Source organism: Podarcis raffonei, chromosome 2 (assembly GCF_027172205.1).
Source record: "Podarcis raffonei isolate rPodRaf1 chromosome 2, rPodRaf1.pri, whole genome shotgun sequence".
Lineage (NCBI taxonomy): Eukaryota > Metazoa > Chordata > Lepidosauria > Squamata > Lacertidae > Podarcis > Podarcis raffonei.
This window is the reverse complement of record NC_070603.1, coordinates 38,680,986-38,706,086: the sequence shown is the minus strand read 5'-3', so window position 1 is coordinate 38,706,086 and position 25,101 is coordinate 38,680,986. Positions and strand designations below refer to the sequence as shown.

At 44.3% G+C, this 25,101-nt stretch overlaps 2 protein-coding genes, 7 non-coding genes and 1 pseudogene across 9 annotated transcripts; 9 read left to right on the top strand and 1 right to left on the bottom strand.

Moving 5' to 3' along the window:
• Positions 1–305: 305 nt before the first annotated feature.
• LOC128407568 (olfactory receptor 2D2-like) lies at positions 306–1,296 on the bottom strand. The gene has a single exon (XM_053376076.1). It carries the CDS (start codon positions 1,294–1,296, stop codon positions 349–351), a length of 948 nt encoding a protein of 315 aa, XP_053232051.1. The 3' UTR covers positions 306–348.
• A 6,608-nt stretch (positions 1,297–7,904) lies between these two features.
• On the top strand, positions 7,905–17,291 carry DHRS7C (dehydrogenase/reductase 7C). Its single transcript, XM_053376075.1, has 7 exons — positions 7,905–8,078; positions 8,614–8,773; positions 11,034–11,146; positions 12,126–12,336; positions 13,323–13,415; positions 14,274–14,429; positions 15,280–17,291. Exons 2-7 carry the CDS (start codon positions 8,620–8,622, stop codon positions 15,486–15,488), a joined length of 936 nt encoding a protein of 311 aa, XP_053232050.1. The 5' UTR covers positions 7,905–8,078; positions 8,614–8,619; the 3' UTR covers positions 15,489–17,291.
• Positions 17,292–17,723: 432 nt separating this feature from the next.
• On the top strand, positions 17,724–17,805 carry TRNAS-AGA (transfer RNA serine (anticodon AGA)). The gene has a single exon. It is a non-coding gene; the product is annotated as a tRNA-Ser (tRNA).
• Positions 17,806–18,137: 332 nt separating this feature from the next.
• Positions 18,138–18,245, top strand: LOC128409684 (U6 spliceosomal RNA). Its single transcript, XR_008329296.1, has one exon. It is a non-coding gene; the product is annotated as a U6 spliceosomal RNA (small nuclear RNA).
• Positions 18,246–19,360: 1,115 nt separating this feature from the next.
• Positions 19,361–19,442, top strand: TRNAS-UGA (transfer RNA serine (anticodon UGA)). The gene has a single exon. It is a non-coding gene; the product is annotated as a tRNA-Ser (tRNA).
• Positions 19,443–19,748: 306 nt separating this feature from the next.
• LOC128409685 (uncharacterized) lies at positions 19,749–19,846 on the top strand (annotated as a pseudogene).
• A 544-nt stretch (positions 19,847–20,390) lies between these two features.
• Positions 20,391–20,472, top strand: TRNAS-UGA (transfer RNA serine (anticodon UGA)). Its single transcript has one exon. It is a non-coding gene; the product is annotated as a tRNA-Ser (tRNA).
• Positions 20,473–21,157: 685 nt separating this feature from the next.
• On the top strand, positions 21,158–21,239 carry TRNAS-CGA (transfer RNA serine (anticodon CGA)). Its single transcript has one exon. It is a non-coding gene; the product is annotated as a tRNA-Ser (tRNA).
• Positions 21,240–24,527: 3,288 nt separating this feature from the next.
• On the top strand, positions 24,528–24,599 carry TRNAQ-CUG (transfer RNA glutamine (anticodon CUG)). Its single transcript has one exon. It is a non-coding gene; the product is annotated as a tRNA-Gln (tRNA).
• A 430-nt stretch (positions 24,600–25,029) lies between these two features.
• Positions 25,030–25,101, top strand: TRNAQ-UUG (transfer RNA glutamine (anticodon UUG)). Its single transcript has one exon. It is a non-coding gene; the product is annotated as a tRNA-Gln (tRNA).

Here is a 25,101-nt window from a genome sequence, read left to right as displayed (position 1 = left end):
TTCTCTTTCTTCTTTCCTCATGACCTTCCTGGCCAGATGTTTTGCAAGAGGTATGGCACAGAAAGCCCGTATCAGTAGGGTCTGGTGCTGAGAGACAGGGAGCAGCTAGTAAACTTCGGCCAAGTGTCTCCATAGACATACACAGAACAGGGCCATCCCTCGAGCAAAAGTACTCTAAGCCTGAGCAGAAAAGCTCTGAAGAAGACTTCTCAAGTTCCTCTAATCTATCAATAAAATGTTAAAGCTATATAAGAGGATACTGCTAGAGTGGCTTTGGCTTTTGACTCAGAGTAGAATTTGTGTTTGTGGGTGCAAGAGAGGAATGAAAACGGAAAACTGTAGTGAGAGTCATGTTGTGGGCGAGAATATTTTCCTACTCAATAGTTTTTTCAAAGCACCCTTCACCTCCTTGTTTCGAAGGCTGTAGATGAGAGGATTCATCATGGGTGTTACCACAGTGTAGAAAACAGACACTGCCTTATCCTGGCCTGTGGCTGAGCTGACAGAACTGGGCCTCATGTAAGCAAAGAGAGCTGTGCCATAGAAAAGGCTCACCACCACAAGATGGGAGGCGCAGGTTGAGGCAGCCCTGCGCCGGCCCTCAGCAGAACGTATCCGCAAAATGGCCACCCCAATGCGGGCATAAGAGGCGGCAATGAGGACGAAGGGCAGGAGGAGCAGGAGGGAGCCAAAGACAAACACAACCACCTCTGCCTCTGTGTAGTCGGCGGACGCCAACTTGATGACAGCAGGCACCTCACAGAAGAACTGGTTGATACGGTTTTGGCCGCGGTAAGGCAGCCGCAAAGCGAAGGCATTGACTATCAGGGAGTTGATGAAGCCGCTAGCCCAGGCAGCCCCTGCTGTCCAGCTGCAGAATCGCCAGCTCATGATGGAGGTGTAGTGCAAAGGGTGGCAGATGGCCACGTAGCGGTCATAGGCCATGATGCCCAACAGAACACACTCTGCCATGCCAAAAACCAGAAAGATGTACATCTGAAAGGCGCATCGGGCGAAGGGCATGGCCTTCTGCCTGGAGAGGAGGTGGGCCAGCATCTGTGGGACAGTGACTGAAGAGTAGCACAGGTCCAGCAGAGACAAATGGAGAAGGAAGAAGTACATGGGGGTGTGCAGGCGAGGCTCACTTGCGATCAGCATGACCATCATGCAGTTCCCCACCAGGGTCGCCAGGTAAGTGGCCAAGAAGAGAATGAAAAGCGCAGTTTCTGCCTGCACCCCCTCTGCAAGGCCCAGGAGGATAAACTCAGCCACTGAGCTCTGGTTCCACTGCTCCATCCAACATGCCAGCCAGGCGGCACCTGTAGCACTAAGGGAGGGAGGGCAAGTGAATGGAAATGACAAGACGCTGGCGATATCAATGCTCACAAAGGCAACTGTAGTTCTGTACAATTAAATCTCATTTCACTCTGACAGTATTGCTCTCAATAACTTTAGAGGGCCATCTGTATATTATTGAATACATTATCTGGTTATTTTTGGAAATGGCAATCATCCAAATAAAGATGCATTTTAATTAAATAGGGAAACATCTTCACATGGGCAATAAAAAGCTGGGGATGCTTCTGAAATGCTTTTATGTTCAAATTCCCCTTGGAGTTCAGATTTCTTAATTGCCTGGTCTTGTTTCTGAAGTTGGTCCTGTAATCTTAAATATTATAATTGTTGGGGGACAATAAACAATTCGCGTTGTTGTTGTTGTTGTTGTTGTTGTTGTTGTTGTTGTTGTTACAATCTACTACATGAGCATTCTGCTGTATTCTTCTTAAATATATTCTATACTTCAGCACAGCAGCTTGCAACAGTCTGAATGCTGAAAGAAATTTGCTGAGAGACATTTGGATGAACTCCCACTGAACTGTGAACTGAATGTGAAGCTAACTGGCTCATTTTGTAAATGGATGAATATGCCTTTTGGACAAGTTGAACTTGAGCTAGAACATGTTCCCTTTAAAAATGAATTTTCAAGCCCTGGACCATAGCTATGATAGTTATTATTTGGTGATTTACCAATACAGATGAGCACAGAAACAACATTGATGTGATCATACATATAACCCTCCCATTGTGAAAAGCAGGCACTAAGTTTGTGGCAGGGCATCATTCTAATCAGCAAGCAGACAGGAGCAAAAGGTTAATGTTCCACTCCCCTAGGTAGAGTCCCAGTCCAGCTCAGCATCACCTTCCCCAGCCTATTTAATTTTTTTAAAATTGTGCATATCATGTCCAAAGATGGGAATGATTACACATCCACTCAGGTACTTGAGCACTCGGTCATAATGGCCCTCTCTTTAGCCCTTGTGCTATTGTCTGCCTTCATCATAAAATATTTGGCCGCCTTGACCATTGGACCCACTATTGGTCTTGTCTGTTCAATCCACTGGAGCCTGTCTTTGCATGCAAGAGAAGTCCCTAATTCACCGAGGGTTTGAGCCCATCGGCTTCCCTCACCTGATTTAGCTGGCCAGTCGATGCTGTTTCCAGGGTGTGGCCACTGCTGCATGCTGACAGCTTCTAGGAGCCACAGGTGAGAGCTGAGTTCAGGGTAGGGACCAAAGGTGGACAAACTACCCCAGAAGCAACAAGACGTGTCCCCCACCAAAGGTACGACCCCTCCTCTAACACTCCATACCCCGCAAGTTACCATGTAGATTTTAAGTACATGAGAGGATGGGTGCATATTATATTTTATTTTAAAATAAAATAAGCCCAAGGCTTTCCCAGCAATTTCACCCATTAAGAACACTTCCTTCCTCTTAGAGTGTGATTGACTACAACAGTAGTTGCTTACAATTCTTTTATGGTAAATCTCCTTATTGCACTGACTCAGGGCCAATGCTACCATTGGGGAAAAATAGCGAACCAACCTTTCTCCATATCTGGAGGCACTTCATCACCACGAACTTCCTAAAATTTTCAAACTACCCCAAGGGGGTCAGGAATGGCACAATGGTAGTTGTTAGGGGAATGTCACTCCTATGGCTCCACAGAAGGAATTCTCTTCACAGCTTTGCAACCATAAGGCATCTCCCTCTACCTTTCTGCATGGTCATCCTGTAGCAGAGAAGTCTGTGGACTGGACTGCTTGTTCCTTATTGATTTCTGTCACTACCTGAGTAACAAGGTTGTTTACTTAAGGAAACAGCTGCAGGCAGGCAAAACAACCCCTTCCAGAACTGAAGCTTAGCTGACAGTTTGGCACAGAAGAATGTACATGGAGAGACATCTGAAGGTGTGTCAATGTACTGCAATGTATTGCAAAACCAAATATCAGTGATTTAAAATTTTCATCCAAGTACCTGCAGCTACACTGTTTGTGGGACAGTTTGCTGCACTAATGGTCATTGGGGGTGGGATGCACAGTATATTCTGATTTCTGCATGACATTAATTAAATGTAGTATGAGCATAGAGATACGTATATGAGAGAGGTCTAGATGACTGCAATGCTATGACCACACTGGAGTTTGTTGCATTAGTCCCCATAGTTCATCAGTGCTGTTAGCTTAGGTTGTACTAGGTCATAGGGTTCCAGCTTCCCAGGGCACATGGACCAGTCATTTTGCTTGCTCCTTTCTACAGCTTCTTCAGGTCTACCACAGATTTTTTGAGATGGGATGCCCCAAATAGTGAGAAATATATTTCGAAAGCAGATGCACCATAGCTTCATATAAAGATGTGATGGTATTTTCCATGATATTTGCAACCCCATTCCTAGTAATTCCTAGAATGGTAAACTAGCTGAGTGTCTTCTCCTTGTCATTATTGCCATGCTCCTATTAACTGCCTGGGGGTGGGGGAACTAAAATTATGCCTGTACATTTCTTCCTTCTGTGGTTTATTAAAGCTACTTCAGAGGGTGATTTGAGACAGGGATTTAATGGTGGAGGAGGAGAAGCTTAGACTCCCCATCCCCTGTCATGTAACCCTGATCCAAACTGCCTACTCCTCATTTTTAAGAGGAGGGGAAACAGTTGACTGAATTCCCATAAAAAAAGGAATTTTTGACCCATAACCTGCACCGCTTTAGCCCCTATCTGTGTGTATGTGAAACAGTGGTATAGTTGTGGCCAGAATAATTTCTTTTTAGATGCATTGAAATGAGGATTGTTGAGGTCCCAATCCATCTCATTTGTGGGTCTATTGAGTAGCCTTGGTAAGCGAATATATGTGATCCAAAGTCCTGTGGGTGCTCCAATATGGACATTGCTATACAATCAGATGCCCCACATTCATCTCAAAGTCAGAGCAGCTGAGATGAAGATTACATATAGAGATATGGGATGAAGATTCACATATGGAGCTAAGCTAACTATGAACAGAGATGCTGTTAATCGCAGCAGAGAATGCCTGATTTCCAACAAGGAACTCTCAGTTCAGTCCAGTCTGACTAGCAGGGACAGAAGGATCTGACCATTTTAGTTCTTCGTTTTTCATTTTGTTGTGCTGCACATTTCTGCATCAATTTTTGGATTTATTCATTTGTAATCCTCATGAAAATTCTTCAGAATCTTTTTTGCTAATTTTTCCTAATTAAAACCTTTTTGTATGCAGTTTTTACTAATGTACTCATTTTTTGCAAGCATTTTCACTAATATATGCATTCTATGCACACTTTCCCCTAATATATGCATTTCTGCTTGCTTGGAAAACTGCATTGCATAATCCAGATAAGGGTGAACTTTGAAGGAAGTCTGTCTTTTGGTTCTCATATTGCTTTGGAAAATGAGAGTTTGATAGATTGGTCTTTATATGTGAACTGAATTAATCCCCTCCCCCACTCCGCTGATAAGCTTTGTCTGTGGCAGTATGTGTGCTGCTTAGGCCAGAAAATGATAATCCTTTCTATTTCAATAATAGGGTTCCATTCCCCCCCCCAAAGTATCTCCCTTCCATTTAGTAGATGCAGTGGAGCACTGCACACGATTGATAATTGGTAAACTCAACATATGGGCAACTGTACACCCAGACTGTGCTCTGCATTTCTCAGGAGTTTAATCCATGCATTTACTTTTAAATTCACCATGTGTATAATCGTTCACACAAACATCTGTACATGTACACAAAGCCCTTGTACCTGTGTGCAGCATAACATGTGAACAGCCCTCACAACTCCCTGGCATCCCTTATTTTTCGAATATTACCAGCATAACCGGTATATACAGAATGAAAGGTGGAACATTAACAGAGCAAAGGGTGTCCTCCATAAACAAAAATAACTGTTGTTTACCTGCCGTTTTGTCACCTTCCGGGTGCACTGCCTTGCTGAAACCAAATGATTTTCCTGTCAAAGAAGTTTAATCTGCCGTGCGTTAAAAGCGAACGGAGTGGCAAAGGCTTCCATGGAGCAGGGAGTCTCCCAATGTCAGGCGGAGCCTGTTAAAAGCTAAGGTGCTAGGCAGGAGGTCCCAAAGCCCAGTGAATGGAAGGGCTGACACATCTCTTGGGAGCCACAGACACAAACAACTTCTGATTTTTGTCCTGCTGGAGGCAACAAAAGCTAAAGAGGGATTGAACTTTCTGTTTTGAACTTTCCTGTTTTTTAACAGGAAAGTCTGATTGGTGTATATAGACTTTGGGACTGTGGTGCAGGTGCTTATGGAAACATGTGCAGAACTATTGTGGGCTATTCCCATTTTCTGGAGATGTATATAGTGGGAAAGAGAGACTGCTGCTGGCGTCTGACAGTTTCCCTGATGAAATCATTCTGCATGACTTCTGGAGAAGGGTTCCACTCCACTGTTTTGTCTTAACCTCTTTTCATGTTGATGCACACAAATGGTGGGACTGTTTGCTTGCAGACCACTTGCAACCACGGAAATAAGCAATTTAAAGCAAATCAATTAAGTAATCAATTAAGTAACCAACAAATGGGGGAAAGTATAATGAGCCAAACACATAGAATTAGTTGCCAACCCTGCCACTCAAAACAGCAAGACAAGCCGCAGCACCATGCTGTCACTAATGCACATAAAAATAGTTTTCACCTGGAACCTAGATGATAATAGTGCAGGTGCCAAAGAGGCATATCTGGGGAGGGTGTTACAAGGATGGTGTCCACCCCAGAAAAAAGCCCTTTCCTCAGTTGTTACCATCCTAGTCTCTGAAGGTGAGGTTCCTTGGGCAGGTTCTAAGAAGTTCTAAGAATTTATTGTAGTACATTTCTATCCTGTCTTTCTTCTGTAATGGAACTCTGGGCAGTGCATATGGGTTTTCTGGGTGATCTTCCCTCCAGGCATCAACCATAGGTAACTACCGGTACTCCAGGAACAAACTGAAAGCTGTTTCAGGACTGGTGATGTGCATTTGTTGTGATGGTTCCCTTTTAGCAACCTGGCTGCTGAATTAGTTGAAGGTTTTGAATGATCTTCAATGACAGTCTCACATATAATGTGTTACGCAGTCCCTGGAAGCAAAGCATGGAAGTAACAGAAATGACAAGTAATCTCTCTCTCCCCCACCCTTTATCTGGCTCATCCTTATCAATATAAAAGGCAGATGCTCAAGTGTCATCGATTTTAAAGATTCTTCTAAGGCTACACGCACACCAGACCTTTAAAGTAAGGTCACCAGATTTTTTTTCAAAGAATCCAGGGACACTTTTTAAAAAGAGAGAGAGAGAGAGAGAGAAAGGTTATTTTTAAAAGGTTATATATATATATATATATATATATATTAAAAAAGGTAAGAAGTAATATCTTCTCTTCTGTGGCCTCCTCTGTCGTGCGGCCTTCCTCTGGGAGCGCTAGCCGCCATGGAGTGGGCTCAGGTCAGGCCTAGGCTCTCCCAGTGCTCTCCTATCTCTCCTCCTCAGCGGCAGTGCAGCAAGGTCGGGGCTCCCCTCTTTTTTCTCCTTCCTTTTTCTCTCTCTTCCTTCTCCTTCTCCTCTCCTCCTTATCCCTGCATCAGCTCCAGGGTTTTCCTGGCTCCGGAACACCGCTGGGTAGTCGGCCGGGTTGCCAGGTGCTCTCGCTCCTGGCTCGATTTGGGTGGGGGGGGTCAGCAATTCCCCCATTTGACATGCCGGGCATCCCCGGTTCCCCCTCGGCAGTGGAAGTGGCAGTGGCAGTCTCAGCAGCCCAGAGCCAGCCTGGTAGTGCAGTTGGCTCTGTCTGGCTTCAAGAGCTGCTCGCTGCCATGGCGCCCGCCTTTTTGCCTTGCCGAAAGTCCCCATATGATGTGTCTTGTGCCGTTGAACCAATCACGCAACATTCATTCCCTACTAATAAATCTACAACACTTAAAATATAAATCCGGGGACATTAAATGAAATCCAGGGACATTCCAGGGACGGATTTTGTCCGGGGACAGATGTGGAAATCTGGGGACTGTCCCTGGGAAATGGGGACATCTGGTAACCATACTTTAAAGTGCATTCAAAGCACACACACACACACACCAAAAATTCTAGAAAAAAGCCCTGCATATAAGAATAAAGCACATGCACAGTAGCTGGTAAATTGTAACTGAAACCATATCAGTATTTTTAAAATAAACAATCTTATCACATATAGAAATGCTATTAACCATTTAGACTGGATTTCCATCTCTAAGGCTGCAATCCTGTATCCACACTTATCTGAGAATCATGTTCAATTTATTGAGACTTCTGAGCAGAGCTGCAAGGGTTGCTCTCTTAGTGATTGCAGAAGTCGTTGCACACTGGAAAAAAGAAACAGATTATTTCAGTCTTGTAACATCTAGAGCCTTTTCGGAGCAAAGTGAGCTGTTACCTACATTTCCCCATAAAAATAAAGAAATGAGCAATGTCTCTTTATCACTGGGTTTGTCCACTCTTGCAGGCTGTAGAAGGACTTTGAAGCCCTGTGAAACTAAATAGGTCAGGTATGTGGCTGGGGCCATGGATACTATATTTACTTTTTAAAACTCTGTCATGCAGCTGAGCTCTATACATAGCTGCCTTTGCTCAAGGCAAAAGGCTTCGGCGGATGGAGTGCTTTTTCCTTTCCAAAAATGCCTATGAGTTTAATTAAACTTCAAGTATAAACCAGCTGGCGGGAGATACCACCTTATCAACTTGTTGACAGCTTGCAATTCCAAGTAAGTTATTGTCTTTATTACAGAACTTCTGTTGGATGTTAAATCGGCACTATTTCTTCAGAAGCTTTGCTTTAGTCTCTTTCCTTTCAATAAGAAATATGTCACAATTCATCCCCCCCTTTCTTCTTTTTCTTCTTGCATCAGGGAAATAGAACTGACTGTTGCAAACATTGGTGTGGAACAGCACTGCCCACAAATCTGTCCATAATATCTAACAGTCAGTAAAGAAATGAACCCCCCTAACAATTCTTAATGGGTTTTGTCATATTATGTTTGATTTTGCAATTCAAAATTGCTTTGTGTGACGTTATTTAAAAGCAGAAAATTGCTTTGTGTATACTTTGATAAATCTCTCTGTGCATTGATAGATGCTGAATAAATAATAATATAATTCAAATAATGGCTGGGAACACCTTACACGCTAAAGGTTCTGCTTGATTGCATTTTGTTAATGGAGGGGGACTTTTGGTCATGTTTGCTGTAAAAGATATTGACAATCTCTTCCGTTGCCTAAATTTGTTCTCCTTTCTGCCAGGTGAAGATGGGTGTCCTAGCTGTGCTAATTCTCCCACTGCTGGTGGTTGGAATCAGCGGGATTGTATATATTTATCGGACAGTTACTCATCTGATGTCAAAATCTGCCGTGCGGAGCAAAGTTGTAGTGATCACTGATGCTCTCTCCGGTGTGGGCAAGGGTAAGCAGGTGCAGCAAATGACTAATAGCCTGTTGTGTGACACACACACACACACACTCTCTCTCTAATAGAAATCTGGGTTGCTGTGATTGCATTGTGCCATCCAGTTCTCTGGCACGTGCACCTTGAGGAACATTCAGAATCTTAAAGAATCCAGCTGCCATTAAAAAGAAACATAATTTCTAGACCTTGTGGTTGTCAATGAAAGCTTGAAAATATGGCGAGCAGTTGGCTCAGAAACCAATTGGACAAGAGTCAGGGCTTCAGCACTGCGAGAGACATAAAATCTATGTGTATTTGAACAGAATGGAGCCTCTCAGTGGTGATATTAATGGAGGGAATCCTTCAAATGACCCAGTTCATTCCCATCATGGATGCTTTAGCTGAGATTCCTGCATTGTTGGACTAGATGACTCTTAGGGTACCTTCCAACTCTACAATTCTACGATTCTATTATTCTATGATCCACCTGTGTCCACATTCTTTCCCATTCTTTCCTAAACTGCCTGATAAATTTTCTGTTGTCTTAGTAACGGAGTACCCTGTGGCCTTTGCATTCTTTCCCCTCAACTGCACCCTGACCTGAAACAAATTCAAAATTCTTCAGAAATCAATATGTTGCAATTGAACCAATTTAGTAAAGCTAAGTAAGATAGCTAATATTGTTATTGTTTGCATTCTACTAACCCTTGTGGTGTGGAGCAGGGCAAAAAAGTGCATAAACAAATTATAGGTATTGATAGGTAAATTAACCACCACCACCCCTTTTGCCTAATTGGTTCTGCAACAGAAACTGGGTCTTTCTTCCTTGCAAAACTTAGGTTTGCTTTTGGTGCCGACTTCTGGAATCCCAGTTGATGGCTTTATATACACCAAAATGAATTAGCAATAAAAGCAGCTGCACTGTATTTATTTAGAGAATCAATGTCCACATAGCATTCTCATCATAATACTAGAGAAATGTGGGCTAGGAAAAATGACAGTCAGGTGGATCCAGAATTAGTTGAAAAGCTGCTTTCCTACAAACACTAAGTCTTAGATGAAATAAATGGGTCTATTTATAGCCGGGTGGCTGTGCTGTTGCAGTGAGATCTAATTGCACATACAGTAACTATCAGGTGGCAGCAGGGTGGTATAAATAGATTATTTCTATAATCCATAAGTTATGCACCAGTGCTGAGCTTTAAGGTTTGAGACCAGTAAGAAGGCATGCAGAAGGCTCTCTTGAAGTGAAATTGCTTACAGGCTTTGGGGCGCTAAAGCCTTGAGCAGGCAGCCACCGCAGCAGCCGTCCAGTTAACGGATGGGCTCATAGCAAAAGAAGGGCTGGAAAGTGATCCATTTCAGCTGCATGGGGTTCTCTGATCAGCTTGTTGCTCTGCTGCCTGCCAGGCTGTGGAAATAGGATATGTCAGTTGAGAAATCATCAGGGGCTCATATGCACCATTTGGCAGATGCACTTGGGGAAGTTCACAAAGATGTTGCTGGAGTCTGGACTCTTAACTCCCATCATCTCTGACCATTAGCCATGCTAGCGGGGGAGGCTCAGCTCTATCTGGAAGGCCACAGCTTCCCTGTTTAAGACGGTGCATAGGTGAGTTCTCTCACCTGACAGTTTGTTCCATAGCATGCACCCAGCGTGTCCATTTCTGTCTGACATTAACAGCTTCCACTGCAGTGGGAAGTGGAGGGTTTGCTAACTGAAACATCATGATGTTCTTACATCTTCAGAACAACTTCACAACTGGTGAGACTGCACTGGCTGACCAGTTCGCTTCTATAAGAAAACTTGGGTGCATTTATTTGTTTGCACAGTTTATGGGTTTCAGACAATATACATGGTGCAATTTCTCAACTCTCTGAAGACCCACTATTTAAAATATAACCAATGCCTTGTGTATGTATGTGCTGCAGTGTTAAGAGAACATCTCCCCCTTGTTTATTTCAAACTAACAAGAATACAGGTACATGCTATATATATATGCTTTAAGCCAGGCATAGGCAAACTTGGCCCGACAGATGTTTTGGGACTACAACTCCCATCATCCCTAGCTAATAGGACCAGTGGTCAGGGATGATGGAAGTTGTGGTCCCAAAACATCTGGAGGGTTGAGTTTGCCTATGCCTGCATTAAGCCACCCAGAGTGGTTGGGGAAACCCAGCCAGGTGGCCAGGGTATAAATAATAAAATTATCATCATCATCATCATCATCATCTTTGTCATCATCTAACCTGCATTATTCACTGGTTTATCTTTCAGAATGCTCACGAGTATTTCACACAGGTGGAGCAAGGCTAGTTCTGTGTGGTAAACACCTGGACAAGTTAGAAGCTCTCTATGATGCTTTAAACAGTGTGGCTGATCCTAGAGCAGTAAGTATCCTGTAAGGTACTGTGTAACCACAGCAGTATTTTTCCCTATGAAACAAGAGAAACAGAAGATATAAGCTTGTACCTTTTTCTCACTACTTTTGAATTAGGCTTTGCTGTCTACTATGCAGGGCAAGGGTGAAGCAATGATCTCAGGCGATGGATTAGCTTCTGTAAAAGCAATTGTGCAGCAAAATTGGCTACACCTAGCAGGAAGTTCTCTGCCTACACCTAACAGGAAGTTGAGGGATCTAGCTCACTTTGAGTTGGCACATGTAATTCCCATTAAGAATCTAATTATTGAAGACTTGTAGATGAGAAGAAGAGGTATTAAGGTCAACAAGGCAAACCCACCACACTGAAGGTAGCAGTGAGCCTACCCCGTCCCCCAAATAAAACCCATATGTAAACAAATAGATTTAAATAGAGCTTATTACCTTCCAGGACATACAGTGTGCCATAAGCAGAAAGCATGCATGAGATCAAAGGTGTGACTAGAAAAGGGTTAGCTTCAGTTGAATGCTTGGTGGTTGAAGCATGTTGATGTACTATACATTATGGAGCAGAGGGTTAAGCAATGTTTGGTATGATTATCAAATTGCAACTGAAAACAAGTTTTCTATGACAACAGTGTACATATGTTCTCCCCCACTGTCTTCTGAAATGGGCCCATTTTGACCATGCAAGCAATCCCAATCATCTCTGGGTATCAGCTCAGGTGGATATACAAAGTGGCTACTGGACAATCAGTCAGTAGCAATACCAACAACCTCTGAACTGGATAAAGCTTCACTTTGAATAAATTGCTACTAATTATATTCATAGTTCTTCTGTTGTGTATAAGGATATCCAACTGGATGCTGCTATCTGTTTCCCTAAACAATCTGTGAAGTTTATAGAAGTTATGGAAGTTGTCCCATATTTCTATATTTTAAAAATGCCCTTCAAGAAAGGGAAGTAACAATCCTTTGCTTCTTTTCAGACATTTACACCAAAGCTTGTCCTACTCGATCTGTCTGATGTAAACTGCATCCAAGATGTAGCTAAAGAAATCCTGGATTGCTATGGATGTGTGGATATACTTATCAACAATGCTAGCACAAAGGTGAAGGGAACAGTGCAGAACATATCACTGGAAATTGACAAAAAGGTTATGGATGCCAACTATTTTGGGCCTATAACGCTCACCAAAGGTATTTGGAACTGTGCCCCCTTACGACCTTTGTATCTCCCTTTAGAGGTGGGGCAGGTGGGGCACACTTTGGAAGCATTTCTCTTCTTGGAGAGGCTGATCACACTCATGGCATCTCCACATTACAAACTTGCATCAGTTTTGTGCTGCCTTCAAAGAATCTAGGAACTTGATGATACTGTGGAATATTATCTGTTCAAGAGCTGTAGCCTCTTTGCAACACTACCATTTCCAAGATTCCCTGGGGGAAGCTAATGATATCTGTAGTGCAATATAACTTTAATGTCTAATGACTCCCACTAGTACTCTTGGACACGATCTGACCAAATGTAAGCACATATTATCCCATTCATGTACATGTATTTATCTCCCGCTGAAATGCTTAACATTTCCTGTACCCATTCATACTAAGCTGTCTTAACAGTTACAACAGTCCGCTACCCACTGTATAGACACAATTGCAGCTAACATGATCATCCCAATAGATGAATAAGGTTGCATGGCAACCTTCAACTTGCAGAAACTGATGCAGAGCACAATGACATCTGAGTTTGATGTTGGTGACTACTAGTTCTTCATATATGGGCTCACTTGTGGAATGATGATGTTGACTACAGTTCCCATTGTACTCAGCCAATGCTAATGGGATCTGGAGTCCAACAATACTGGGCAGGCACCATGTTGGCTACCCGCACAGTAGGGCATGGGAACTAGGTGGCTACGCCTTAGTTGTGCAGTTTAAGAGTTTATTTTTTTAGGAGATTGGGAATAGGATTTTTCTCTTTCAATATTGGCTGCCAATAGTAGGAACTGTTCATGGTGTTGGGATACCGTTCTTTGAACTTGTTTTTCACTGATTCATATAGCCTTAACTATTACACAGGCAAGGAAAAGAAATGTTGGAGATGTGTTTAGATAAGGATCACTGCCCTGGCAACTGCATGTCTCTAAAATCATTCATTTTCTGCCATCTTTTCACCCTTGCAGCCCTTATTCCCAACATGATCTCCAGAAGAACTGGGCAAGTTGTGCTAGTCAATAACATCCAGGGGAAAGTAGGAGTGCCTTTTCGTGGAGCCTGTAAGTTTACAGATTGAGAAAATAACCATTTGTTGCAACGGTGCTGAAGCACTGCCCTGTGGGCCTGATCCAGCAAGTTGAGCCTTTCCAAGTGGCCCATCAGTTCCCAACCTAATTTTCTGGTGCCAGCAGCAGCACTGTTCGTGGAGGAGGAATAAGTTCAGAACACCATCAGAGACTGAACAGTTATAATCCTCATCTAGACAGAGATATTTCAAGCTCTCTGTCCAGCCCAGTACCATGATGAAAAATCAAATTACCCACTCTTTGCTCATCAGATAATTGATCTGATGAACAGAAAGGGGCAATTTTAAGAGAAGTTTCAAGCTCTCCACTCAGCCCAGCACTGTGCAAATTGCTTACTGACCACACATCAGCTCAATTAACTGATGAACAGGGATTTTGATTCTTATTGCATGGACTGTTAAATATGTTACTATCGGGCTTTCAGCTGACCACTAACCCTGAGAGTTTTAAACCCATTGAGAAAAAGCAAGTGTCAAATGTGCCCGGTGCCATTCCATTTCTCCATATTTTTCAGAAGTAAGAAACTGACCTGAGGATCCGACCCATAAGCCCAACGACTACTCTGAGTATTTCAGCAAAAACTGTCCTTTCAGTCAACACAATTTGGTTCTTCTTTGGGTTTCTGGAAGAGTTGAAAAGCCAACATTTAAAATAAAAGGCTCACTGTGAAACTGGATCTGTGCTATTGTTTGGTGCTGAAATGATCAGGAACTGGGTTTCTAGGAACTCAAGTTTCTGTATATTAGAACTGAGAGGATAATATACTGCGGGGAGCGGGGTTAGATAGTTTATTTATTAATTATATGAGGTCATCTCTTTTTTCCCTCCTAGATGCTGCTTCCAAGCATGCTGCTCTGGGCTTCTTTGATTGCCTGAGGGCAGAACTGCAGGAATTTGGTGTTTGTGTCAGTACCGTGACTCCAAGTTTCATACGTGCATCTCATGTTCAACCACAGGCTAGCAACTGGGAAGCCTCCGTGTGGAAATGTAAGATTAACCGAAGTTGGGGTGGGGATGGGGGAGCCGGAATAAAAGGTGGAAGAAGAGAAGAGTGGAGCAGGCCAGTGTGGTGGGAACCTGAAATGAGATGCAATATGAATTGCATACTAGTATTGGGTGAAATGGGGCATAGAGGGAGTTTAGACAAATTTAGGGGAATACATATATATATCCACATTTCAACAAAGGGGACTGAGGCGTGCATCTGCTTGCTGTCAACATTTTTTAAACGCTCGCTTTCTAGGAACAGCAAGAGATTGAGGAGGAGTATTATTCCAGTAGGAGTCTTGAACTGGTTTAAGCATTCTGTATCATCTAACTCTGATGTGACAGTGGTATGAGATGGTTTGTGGTCTGCATCTAGGAAATCATTTCTGAGCCCACCTACCAGATGCTTAAGACAGAAGTGCCTGGCGTGCTCTGGTCCATGGGGTCACAAAGAGTCGGACATGACTAAATGACTAAACAACAACAACAACCAGATGCTTAAGGGATGTGCTGGACCTGATCTGAAATACAGTGGTACCTTGGCTTAAGTACTTAATTCGTTCTGGAGGTCCGTACTTAACCTGAAACTGTTCTTAACCTGAAGCACCACTTTAGCTAATGGGGCCTCCTGCTGCTGCCACGCCGCCAGAGCACAATTTCTGTTCTCATCCTGAAGCAAAGTTCTTAACCTGAAGCACTATTTCTGGGTTAGCGGAGTCTGTAAGCTGAAGCGTATGTAACCTGAAGCGTATGTAACCCGAGGTACCACTGTAATAGGTAACTAATTTCAGAGCAGGGTCAGTGTGTCTCATCTTGCCACTTGAAGAGAAACATTGTTTCCCTCTTTCAGTCTTTTTCAGAAAACTGGCCAATGGTGTCCACCCCGTGGAGGTAGCGGATGAAATTCTCCGGACAGTGAGCAGGAAGAAGCAAGAAGTGTTCATGGCAAATCCCATTGCAAAGGCAGCTGTTTACATTCGCACGTTCTTCCCAGAGTTGTTTTTTGCTGTTGTGGCCGCTGGAGTGAAAGACAAACAGAAAATAGAAGATGAAAAATGATTTGTATCCTGCTCATCTAAGTTGGCCGTAGGGTTGCCAGAAGCTCTCTCTTATATGGGCTGATCCATTGGGAAGCTAAAAGCAGGGATGTTAGCGGAAGATCATACAACTCAAAAATGAAACAATGAAATGTTTCTGGTTTGAGGATTTGGAGGCAGTGGAGTTGGGAATGGTGGTCTTTTCAACTACTATTAAAGGTGCACTCCCGGGCTCTGGAACTACAATCCCCAGGGTGCTTTGTGAGCCTTCGGAAACACCTGTGCTTTGTCTCCTGGGAATTGCAGTTACACAAGAAAGTTAATAAAACGGAGGAAGAGGCTATGCTCTGCATGTTGGCTCTTGTAGTCAGAGAGGAGTTGTGGAAGTAGGGAGACCTAAATAGACACAAACGAAGAAAATGAGGAGGTTCAGGCACCAGGGATAACTGGAGAAATAGTTGGGGTGAGTTTATGTGTTTGTTAACAAAGTGTTGAGCTGGTAGGAAGCAAACTTGATTTAGTGAAGAGGAAATCCTTGGGAAGCAAAAGTGAAGTGCCTTGCCAATATTTGCACAAGAATTATCCCTCTTCCAACTTCAAAACCCCAAGATTATTTCAATAGCTTCAAGTAGGGTTGATTCTGATAACTTATAACTGTAAAGAATTATGGAAACACTGGGTAAGCAGGGAAGCATTCTGTGTTTCGAAATAGAGAAATCTGTACATCTCCAGGTTTTAGGGCAACCGGATGATTTTTGAAGCCCCAAATAGGGATGAGGGAGAATTCAATTTTGTTTGCAATTTAATGAGAAACTACCTAATTTGTAAGGATAAAATGGGAAGGGGGAGAACCATTTACACAACCTTGAGCTCCTTGGAGGAAAGATGGGATACTAATGTAATAATAACTTAAATGGATAGCAAATATTTAAAAATGAGCATAGCAAGGTCAAAAACATGTTAGGTCATGTTTTGTGTTAGCCTGTGATGCATTTAAAAAGATGAGACTTTTTGTAAAGTTCAGCTGTAGCAGAGCTGGGGTAAATATTAGAGGACAATGTTGGAAGGAAAAACGAGAGGCGGTCAGTTACAATCATGGTTGCACTTGCACTGATTTTGGGCTTAGGTCTGTATATATAATATCTCCTGCAGTACACACTGTGCTACATCCTGGCCCTAGCCCTGCCTGCACTCCAGGAAAGCATGTTTGCAATGCCAGCAGAGCAAACACTATCTGTATAGTTGCAAGAGCAATGTCTGCACAGAGGGGATAATATCATTGCATTTGTATTGGTTGTAGCGGGAGTGTGTGGAGGTTCTTAGATTGTTTGAGCAACAGGCATGCCTAACGTGCTGCTTGAAGGAAACTGAGGTGAATGCATCCATTCTCAAAACATAGTGTGTGCATGTGAACGAGGGGAGGGGGCTGAACTGAAAAATGGCTGCTGTTAGGCTTGCATTTGCTGTAGAACTTTCAGCTGTTGGGGCCCAAACAGTGCACATAATGGAGGTGTGCTTGTCTCCTCTTCCCTGTCCCAGTGTAGGGATGGGAGACAAGCCCTGCAAGGCCTTCCCTGACTCCACTGCCTCTTCCTTTATTTCTTCTTGGCCCACCAGCTTAAATTTATAGCACATGTGCTCCCTTCAAAAAGAGAATCCACTTCCTCAAAACACCTTCGTAGGTGTACACGACAGGAAAAACATATGACGAATGCAATTAGGAATATTTGAAAAGGATATGTATTTGCATTTCCCAAATTTCTAGGTTTCAGATCAAGCAACCCTACCCAGAAGTGATATAAATAAAGTCCTTGTTTCAACTTTGTTCATTGATTTCTTGTCTACCTTTCGCTAATGGTTGGAAAAAATGATTACTAAAAACAAAAAAAGCTATAGCAGTGACAAAATATTAGGATTAAATTCCAAAATGGAACCATCCTTTCATGAGATTTGCATTCCAGTGCTACACAATCAGAGGGAGAAGTTGCCAGCATTAGACCCAGATGAAACAAAGACAAAGAAAGAGGGGGTTGCTGCCCAGTGTGGGTCCATCGCTCAATCGCTGTTGCTGCTTTCCTCCTAACTGCAGGGTGAAATATGTTTGGGTAAGCACTTGTTTGGACCTTTCCAATAGGTCATTTGAATCCTTCCTCCTTTTTTGTGACCTAGCACTCTGACATCCTTTAGGAAATGAACAAGAAATCTCAGAATGGATAAGAAAGGCCCTGGAGCAGTAAGAGACCCTATGGCTTCAGCAGACGAGGTGGCCAAGTGGTGAAGGCGATGGACTAGAAATCCATTGTGCTCTGCACGCGTGGGTTCGAATCCCACCCTCGTCGGCCTTTTGGCCTCCCATAGCAGATTCCTGGAGAACATAGCTGGCGCAGCACAGAGGCGTCAGATCCTACCCCAGGCTCTACACTACAGTTCTGTGCCATGCAAATTCCATCCATCATCCTTTGTTTCAACTTGCTATCTGATGCCATGTTGGGGGGTGGGGGTGGGGAATTACTGGCATGGGGTCCAGATGAAATAGATGAAGAGAGCAGGGGCCTGGAAGAAACCTGGGGAAATGGGCCTTGTCTATAGTTGCTGCCCATTTTCCTCCTCATTGCGAGGTGAAATGTCCTTGGGTAGCTTCCCATTTAAACTCTCCCAAGAGGGCTGGTTGTTGTGTGGAGTTCAGTGACAAAAAGGATGAAAATGGAATGAAATAGAGAAGATCAGCATGGCCCTGCTGAAGGATGATACTGAACTTTGTGAAGTGCTCCATTTCCACACATTTTATCTTTCCATGAAGCTGTTTTGCCATGTGAGACAAAGCTGTTGGGTGAAGGGGGGGGCTGAGAAAGCTGTTTCATGGTTTCTGCCTAAGCTGCCCATTAGGTGCTCATGAGGTCTGGAGTTTGTCTCTCCTGGGGTTCCATGCTGTTAGGGAAAGGTGACCCTTTAGAAATTCCATAAACTTTGGGGGGGAGAAAATGTTCCACAGCTTGGCCTATCCTATCACAAGTATTGTGATGCAGAACACAACCACTCTATCATCCTTCAGGTAATGAACAAGCAGGTGCTGCCTGGAATGCGAAAGTCCTATAAGAGTGACAGGTTCTTCCACTATTACAGGTGAGGTGGCCGAGGGGTGATGGCTATGGACTAGAAATACATTGTGTTCTGTATGTGTGGCTTCAAATCCCATCCTTATTGGCCTTTTGGCCTCACACAGCAGAGTCCTGGGGAAGAACAATGGCTGGCCCATTAGAAAGGCCTAGTCTCCAGCCTCATGCACTACAATTTTGTGCCATGCAAATCCACCACCCCCATGACAGGAGCGGGTGTAGGAACTGGTCAACAATAAATCACATAGATGTGATGTTAACTCTTTGTTAGAAGAAAGAAGGGGCCGTGGACTGGCTGGACACAGAAGAATGCTGGGAGGCACCAGCTGGAGAATCCCCAGGGGAAGAAGGCACAGAGCCAGGGGATTGGTGGTGAGATGACAATAAGTGGTCAGAGGGAGCAGACTGAGAGAAGCAGATGTCGGAAGCTGAAGAGGTAACAAGGTTTAGTGAGCAGGAAGAGTCTGTGGCAGAGAGCAGTCCAGAATCAGAGGCTGGAGAGGAGAGGGACAAGAGGCAGTGAGGCAGTTATGGGGACTGAAGTTCCCCAATTCCCACAGCTCCCTAAGTCTGTTCCTCCCCTGGACCCACAACACTGAAGGCACAACTCCCTGTTGACATTAGTTGTGCTTCTTGCCCAAGGGAAACCACTAATAGTGCTCTCCCTGATTATCTCAGTGATCGCCTTGTGGTGTACAGGGCACAAAATATTAGGGTGGTTCCTGTGCAAGGATGACAAAGAATATCCATATTTCTTTGAAGTCTCATTACAACGCACGATGAGGTGGCCGAGAGGTGAAGGCGATGGACTTGAAATCCATTGTGCTCTGCACGCGTGGGTTCGAATCCCACCCTCATCGGTCTTTTGGCCCTATACAATAGAATGGAGGGGCACTTAGCCATCGGAGCACTGACACCTCCACTGCTGCTCTGTGCAGTGCACCTCTCCCCCATCATTCTTTGCTGTAACTTGTATTCCAGTGTTATACTATCAAAGGAAGGAATTACTGGCATGTGGTCCAAATGAAACAAAGGCAATGGAAGAAGGGGTCTAACAAGAGCCTAGAGATGGGCCCTATCCATAGTTGCTATCTACTTTCTTTCCGTTAGATGAAATACCCTTGAGTAACCTCCCATTTATGCCCTTCCTAGAGGGCTGCTTTTTGTGCTCACTTTGGTAATATACGGGAGTTGGAATGATACAGAGATTAACATGGCCTTGCACAAGGATGACATGGAAATTCATGAAATGTGCCATATATGTGTGCATGTTCATGTATAACCATTCTTTGAAATCTCACTGCGGGGTTGGACAAACCTGCTGAGCAAATAGGAGCTTGTAAACCTTTTTTCATGGCTGCTGTCATGAAGTGTTGGTCTGCTGTAATGGATTTGAGTCCCCTGGAGCTTCTCACTGCCAGAGGAGAGTGGGTCAACGTATCTTTAGAATTTTCCTCAATCTGATTTTAAAAAAACAAAAAACTTCCCCAAGATTCTTCCTCTTACGACCCTTCTGTCTTGTGACGGAGGAAGCAAATGTTCCAACATTGTTTATGAAATGCACAAACAACTGCAGAGCACCCAGGAAAGACCAGAAAGGCGTAAGAGGACTTGCTGCTATGGTCAGCTGTTGTCTAAGGTGGCCAAGTGGTGAAGGCAATCAACTAGAAATCCTTTGCGCTTTCTCTGATTGCATAGGTTCAGATTCCACCCTCATGGTGTTTTGCTGCTGACGAGGGAGGGCTGATAGTCTGCATGTCTGGGACTCCTGATCCAGCATGGCCTGTTTGGAAATCATGAAAAGCATGGACGAGGTGGCCGAAAGGTGAAGGCGATGGACTTGAAATCCATTGTGCTGTGCACGTGTGAGTTCGAATCCCACCCTTGTCGGTCTTTTGGCATCACATAGTAGATTTTTGTTGGTTATGTGTGGGGAAGGGGAGGGAGAGATTTGGGAGAGGTCAGGGTATAGGTTGTCTATGGTTGTTGTTCCCTTTCCTCATAAAAAGGTGAAATTTCTTTTGGTGATTGCCCTACCCAAGAAGGCTTGTTCTTGGGTGGACTTCAGTGACACTAAAACTGAAAGAACACACAGAAAATGAGCATGGTCCCTGCACAAGTACAGAGAAAGTTGTGCACCACTCCGTCATCTGCTGCTCCCCATTTCTGCAAGTCCTAGCCAAAAACGTCCTATCTGAAACTCATGAAAAGCTGCTGGTGTGGATGAGTTGGCCGAGAGGTAAAGGTGATGGACTAGAAATCCATTGTGCTCTGTACACATGGGTTCGAATCCTTCACTCATCGGACTTTTGGTCTTATATAACAGATTCCTAAGGGACAGCTCCCGAACCCCTTCACTGCTGCAAAGAGATCCTGCCATTGGGCAGACAGTTAGAGGTGGCTGTGAGGTGATTGCCAAGGACTAGAAATCCATTATGCTCTGAGCAAGTTGGTTCAAATCCCAACCTCGTGTTTTTACTGGCAAGAAGGAAGGACTAATTGTCTGTTGCCCCTTCTTTCTGGAAGCCCCTGCCCAACATGGCCTATTGGGGAGTTGTGAAAAGCCACCACTGTGGACAAGGTGGCCGAGAGGTGAAGGCGATGGACTCGAAATCCATTGTGCTGTGCACGCATGGGTTCGAATCCCATCCTTGTCGATCTTTTGGTTTCACATAAGAGTTTCCCGGGTGAGAACTTAACTGGCACATCATGGAGGCCTTGTCCGTGGTCCTGTACTGAACTCCTCTGTGCTGTGCATGCCCCACTCCATCCATCATCCATCAGAGGAAGGAGTTACAAGTGCAGGGCCCAGATGAAATAAAGATGCAGTTGAGAGCCTGGTGTGAGACAGCGGCAGTCCCCCTCCACAGTTCCTATTTCCCATTCCTTCTCACTGAAAGGGGAAAATATTTGGGTAGCTGCTTATTTAAACTCTTCCAAGGAGCCTTGTTTCTTATATTAAAGGTAAAAGGGACCCCTGACCATTAGCTCCAGTCGCAGATGACTCTGGGGTTGCGGTATTCATCTCGCTTTACTGGCCGAGGGAGCCGGCATACAACTTCCGGGTCATGTGGCCAGCATGACTTATATTATATTTATATTATATATAATATTATATTTCTTATATTAAATAGCACACAAATTTGTGAAGTGTTTCATATATTTAAAAACTTATTTTGATGCTTTGCTGCCAAGTGGGAAACATCAGCTGAGGGATAAAGAGCTTATTCAGAGAGCTTATTTGTGCCTAGAACCTCTCAGATGTGTCTCAGGTCTGGAATAGAGTCCTCTAGGGCTCCTTGCTGCCAGACAGCAGGATGTTGTTCCTTAAAATCTGTCCTATTCTGGGAAAGTGTTTCACAAATCGATCTATCACAGATAAGACCACACACTGTCCTGCTTTGTTATGTGCTCCAAAATCCTTTAGGAAACACAAATACCACCACAGGTAATGGGCTCAATTCGATCCTGATATCGTGGCTGGCTGTGGTTATGATGTAGACGAGCAATGAAGGCAAGGGATTGGAAATACACTGGACTCCGCACAGTGGGTTCCAGTATCACCCTTGTTTGTGTTTTTACTACTGAGAAGGGACTGTGAGTCATCTGCTCCTCCATGTCTGGAACTCCTGTCCAGCATGGGCTGTTTGGGGAACATGAAAAGCTGCTCTTGGTGTGGCCAAGAGAAGAATGTGATGGAACTGAAATCCATTGTGCTCTGCATGTGTGGGTTTGAATCCTACCTGTTGCCTTTTTGGCTTCATACGAGAGTTGTGGGGAGGAACTTGGCCTGCACAGCACAGAGGCTTCTTCTCATCAGAGTGGCCATCTTTTGTGTAGCTTTGCTATGGATTTGTATTCTGATGCCATGTAATCATGAGGCCCACATGAAGCAAAGATGAAGGCAAGGGCCAACTGGTGCCCTATCCATGGTTAGTATTTGCCTTTCTCCTCACCATAATGGAAATATCTTTGCTCAACCACCCATATAAACCTTCCCGAGAGAGCTTCATTTTGTGTCTGTGTATGCAGAAACAGGAGAGGAACGCAATTCCCCTCCCCTTATAAATTACATGGTTGAAATAAATCACAGGAAGGGTTGCTGCGTGGAAGGACTGTGACCTCAGGGATACTCAAAGCAAATTCCTGTCCTTAGCACCTGCTCAGAGGACACCCTGTTCTTTAGTTTTAAGTGTCTGCACCTAGATCCAGATGGTGGCTCTTGGGGGTTCCAGGAAAATGCAATTCAGGTCCTGCGACCCTGAAGCCTGCCCTCCCCTCCCCTGTTCGGTTTTCCTGTTTTGGGGACACCAGTTGCAAAGGAGGGTGGGGTTTGTCTTCTGGAATTCTTTGAAACTCCCCTCTTTTGCGACATGGAGTAGTCTTCCTCGTAAGTAAGGTAAAAACATGGTAAAGGACCCCTGGACGGTTACATCCAGTCAAAGGTGACTACGGGGTTGCGGCGCTCATCTCGCTTTGCAGGCCGAGGGAGTCAGCATTTCTCCACAGACAGCTTTCTGGGTTATGTGGCCAGCATCACTAAACTGCTTCTGGAGCAACGTGACAGAAGCCAGAGCGCACAGAAATGCCGTTTACCTTCCCACCGCAGCAGTACCTATTTACCGTATTTTTCCATGTATAATTCCCTAAATTTTTGACGTTTAAAATAAGGGGTCATCTTACACACAGATAGTGCATAGTGCATTTTCTTTATTTTGGGTTAAAAAAAATAGGGGTCATCTTATACATGGGGGCGTCTTATACACAAAAAATTACGGTTTCTACTTGCACTTGTGTGCTTTTGAACTGCTAGGTTGGCAGGAGCTGGGATAGAGAAACGGGCGATCACCCGTGGCAGGGATTCGAACCACAGACCTTCTGACCGGCAAGCCCAGAAAACAGGCTGGAGTCCAGTGCTTCTCAGAGTCACAATGGGCTACCACCTTCCCTCCCGATGGGCGTTAATGGAGGCTGGCATATAATTAAGAAGGCCTAGGTGCATTAAGAGCTTTTGCAGTACTAAATATGTAATGTCAAGAGTCTTTCTCATGCAAAGAGGCTGCTCATTTTTTTTCTCCGGCACACAAAGGGGAGGGAGAGAAAGCCTGCCTCTCACTCTGGATGTGTTCCCCCTCTTTTCTATATAGTGTTTTCCTTTATAATCTGTGGCCCATTTAGGAATTGAAGCCTGCCAGTCCCGTTTGGGCGGGAAGATTCCGTCGGCTCCTCCCTCAGCGCTAGGTCTCCTTTCCCTCAAAATGGCCGCCGCTCTAATACGCCTGTTTCAAAGACGGCGGCGTCTGCTCCTGCTCCTGCTCCCTGACGGAGCTCCGGGCTTAGAAGGTTGCCTGAAAGGTCGCCCCTTTCGGGCAAAACGCAAATTTCAAAGAAGTTTTTCCTTTCTCCCAGCGAAACGAGGCGCTCTTGTTTTACACCCCACCTCCCCTTATCCAAATAACGGCGCCTTTTTCTGCCCAACTGCTGGGCTTTCTTCGTAAGTGCGAAGGATCTGTCAGCCGAGCGCTCCCTCCAGCGCCCGACCTTCGTATTTATTATATAAATAAATTATAAATTATATATTATAAAACGATATATATCGATTCTGTGTGTCCCCTTATCTGGGCAGGAAGCCCCGTGGAAACACCGTGAGGAGGCTGATTTCTGGGGAGACGGTGGAATAAGTGGATAAGAGATAGGTGGTCGCTAATCGGCTAACGTGTTTTTTTTGGGGGGGGGCATAAATCAAGACTATTCGCCGCCGCCGCGGTTTTAAAATGATCCTAGTTATTCTGGTACTGGAGCTTTGTGTCCCCCCCCCCCCTTACAGTAAGTAAGACTTATTCCTTCAAATATTTTCGAAAGAGCAAAACGACTCAGTTGGTTAAGAGAGGGTCTTGGTAGGCTAGTGTGAATAAGTATTGAACGAGCGCCAATTCGGGACGACTGGTTCCATGGTGTAATGGTTAGCACTCTGGACTCTGAATCCAGCGATCCGAGTTCAAATCTCGGTGGAACCTGCGGATCTCCTAGTTTTTTTGCGGCGGTGGTGGGCGGAAGAGACTCAAAGGTTTCTTAAATAAATAAAAAATACGGAAAACATTTTTTTTGCGGAGAGGGGGAACGAGGAAGAAAGGGGAATGCGCCATTATTTTCTCTTTATGTTGAGGCTTATGCTTTTACATAATAGCAACGTTTTGCTGGGGGTGAGGGGCTTAAAACGGCTATAATTTCAGAATGTATGATTATCCTATATATATGTAATCGAAACCTGGCGGTCTTACAAAAGGGCATTTAAGAGCTATCGGATGACAGGTTCACAGTCGTCGTCCCCCGTACAATAATATATATAATAATTATGAAGCAGAAATCCATACACATTAATGTGAACGTAAGAGAACCTTGGGAACGTGCTAGTAGAGAACTTTTCAGCCAGCAGGGCTGCCGTGTGGTTCTATGGTGTAATGGTTAGCACTCTGGACTTTGAATCCAGCGATCCGAGTTCAAATCTCGGTAGAACCT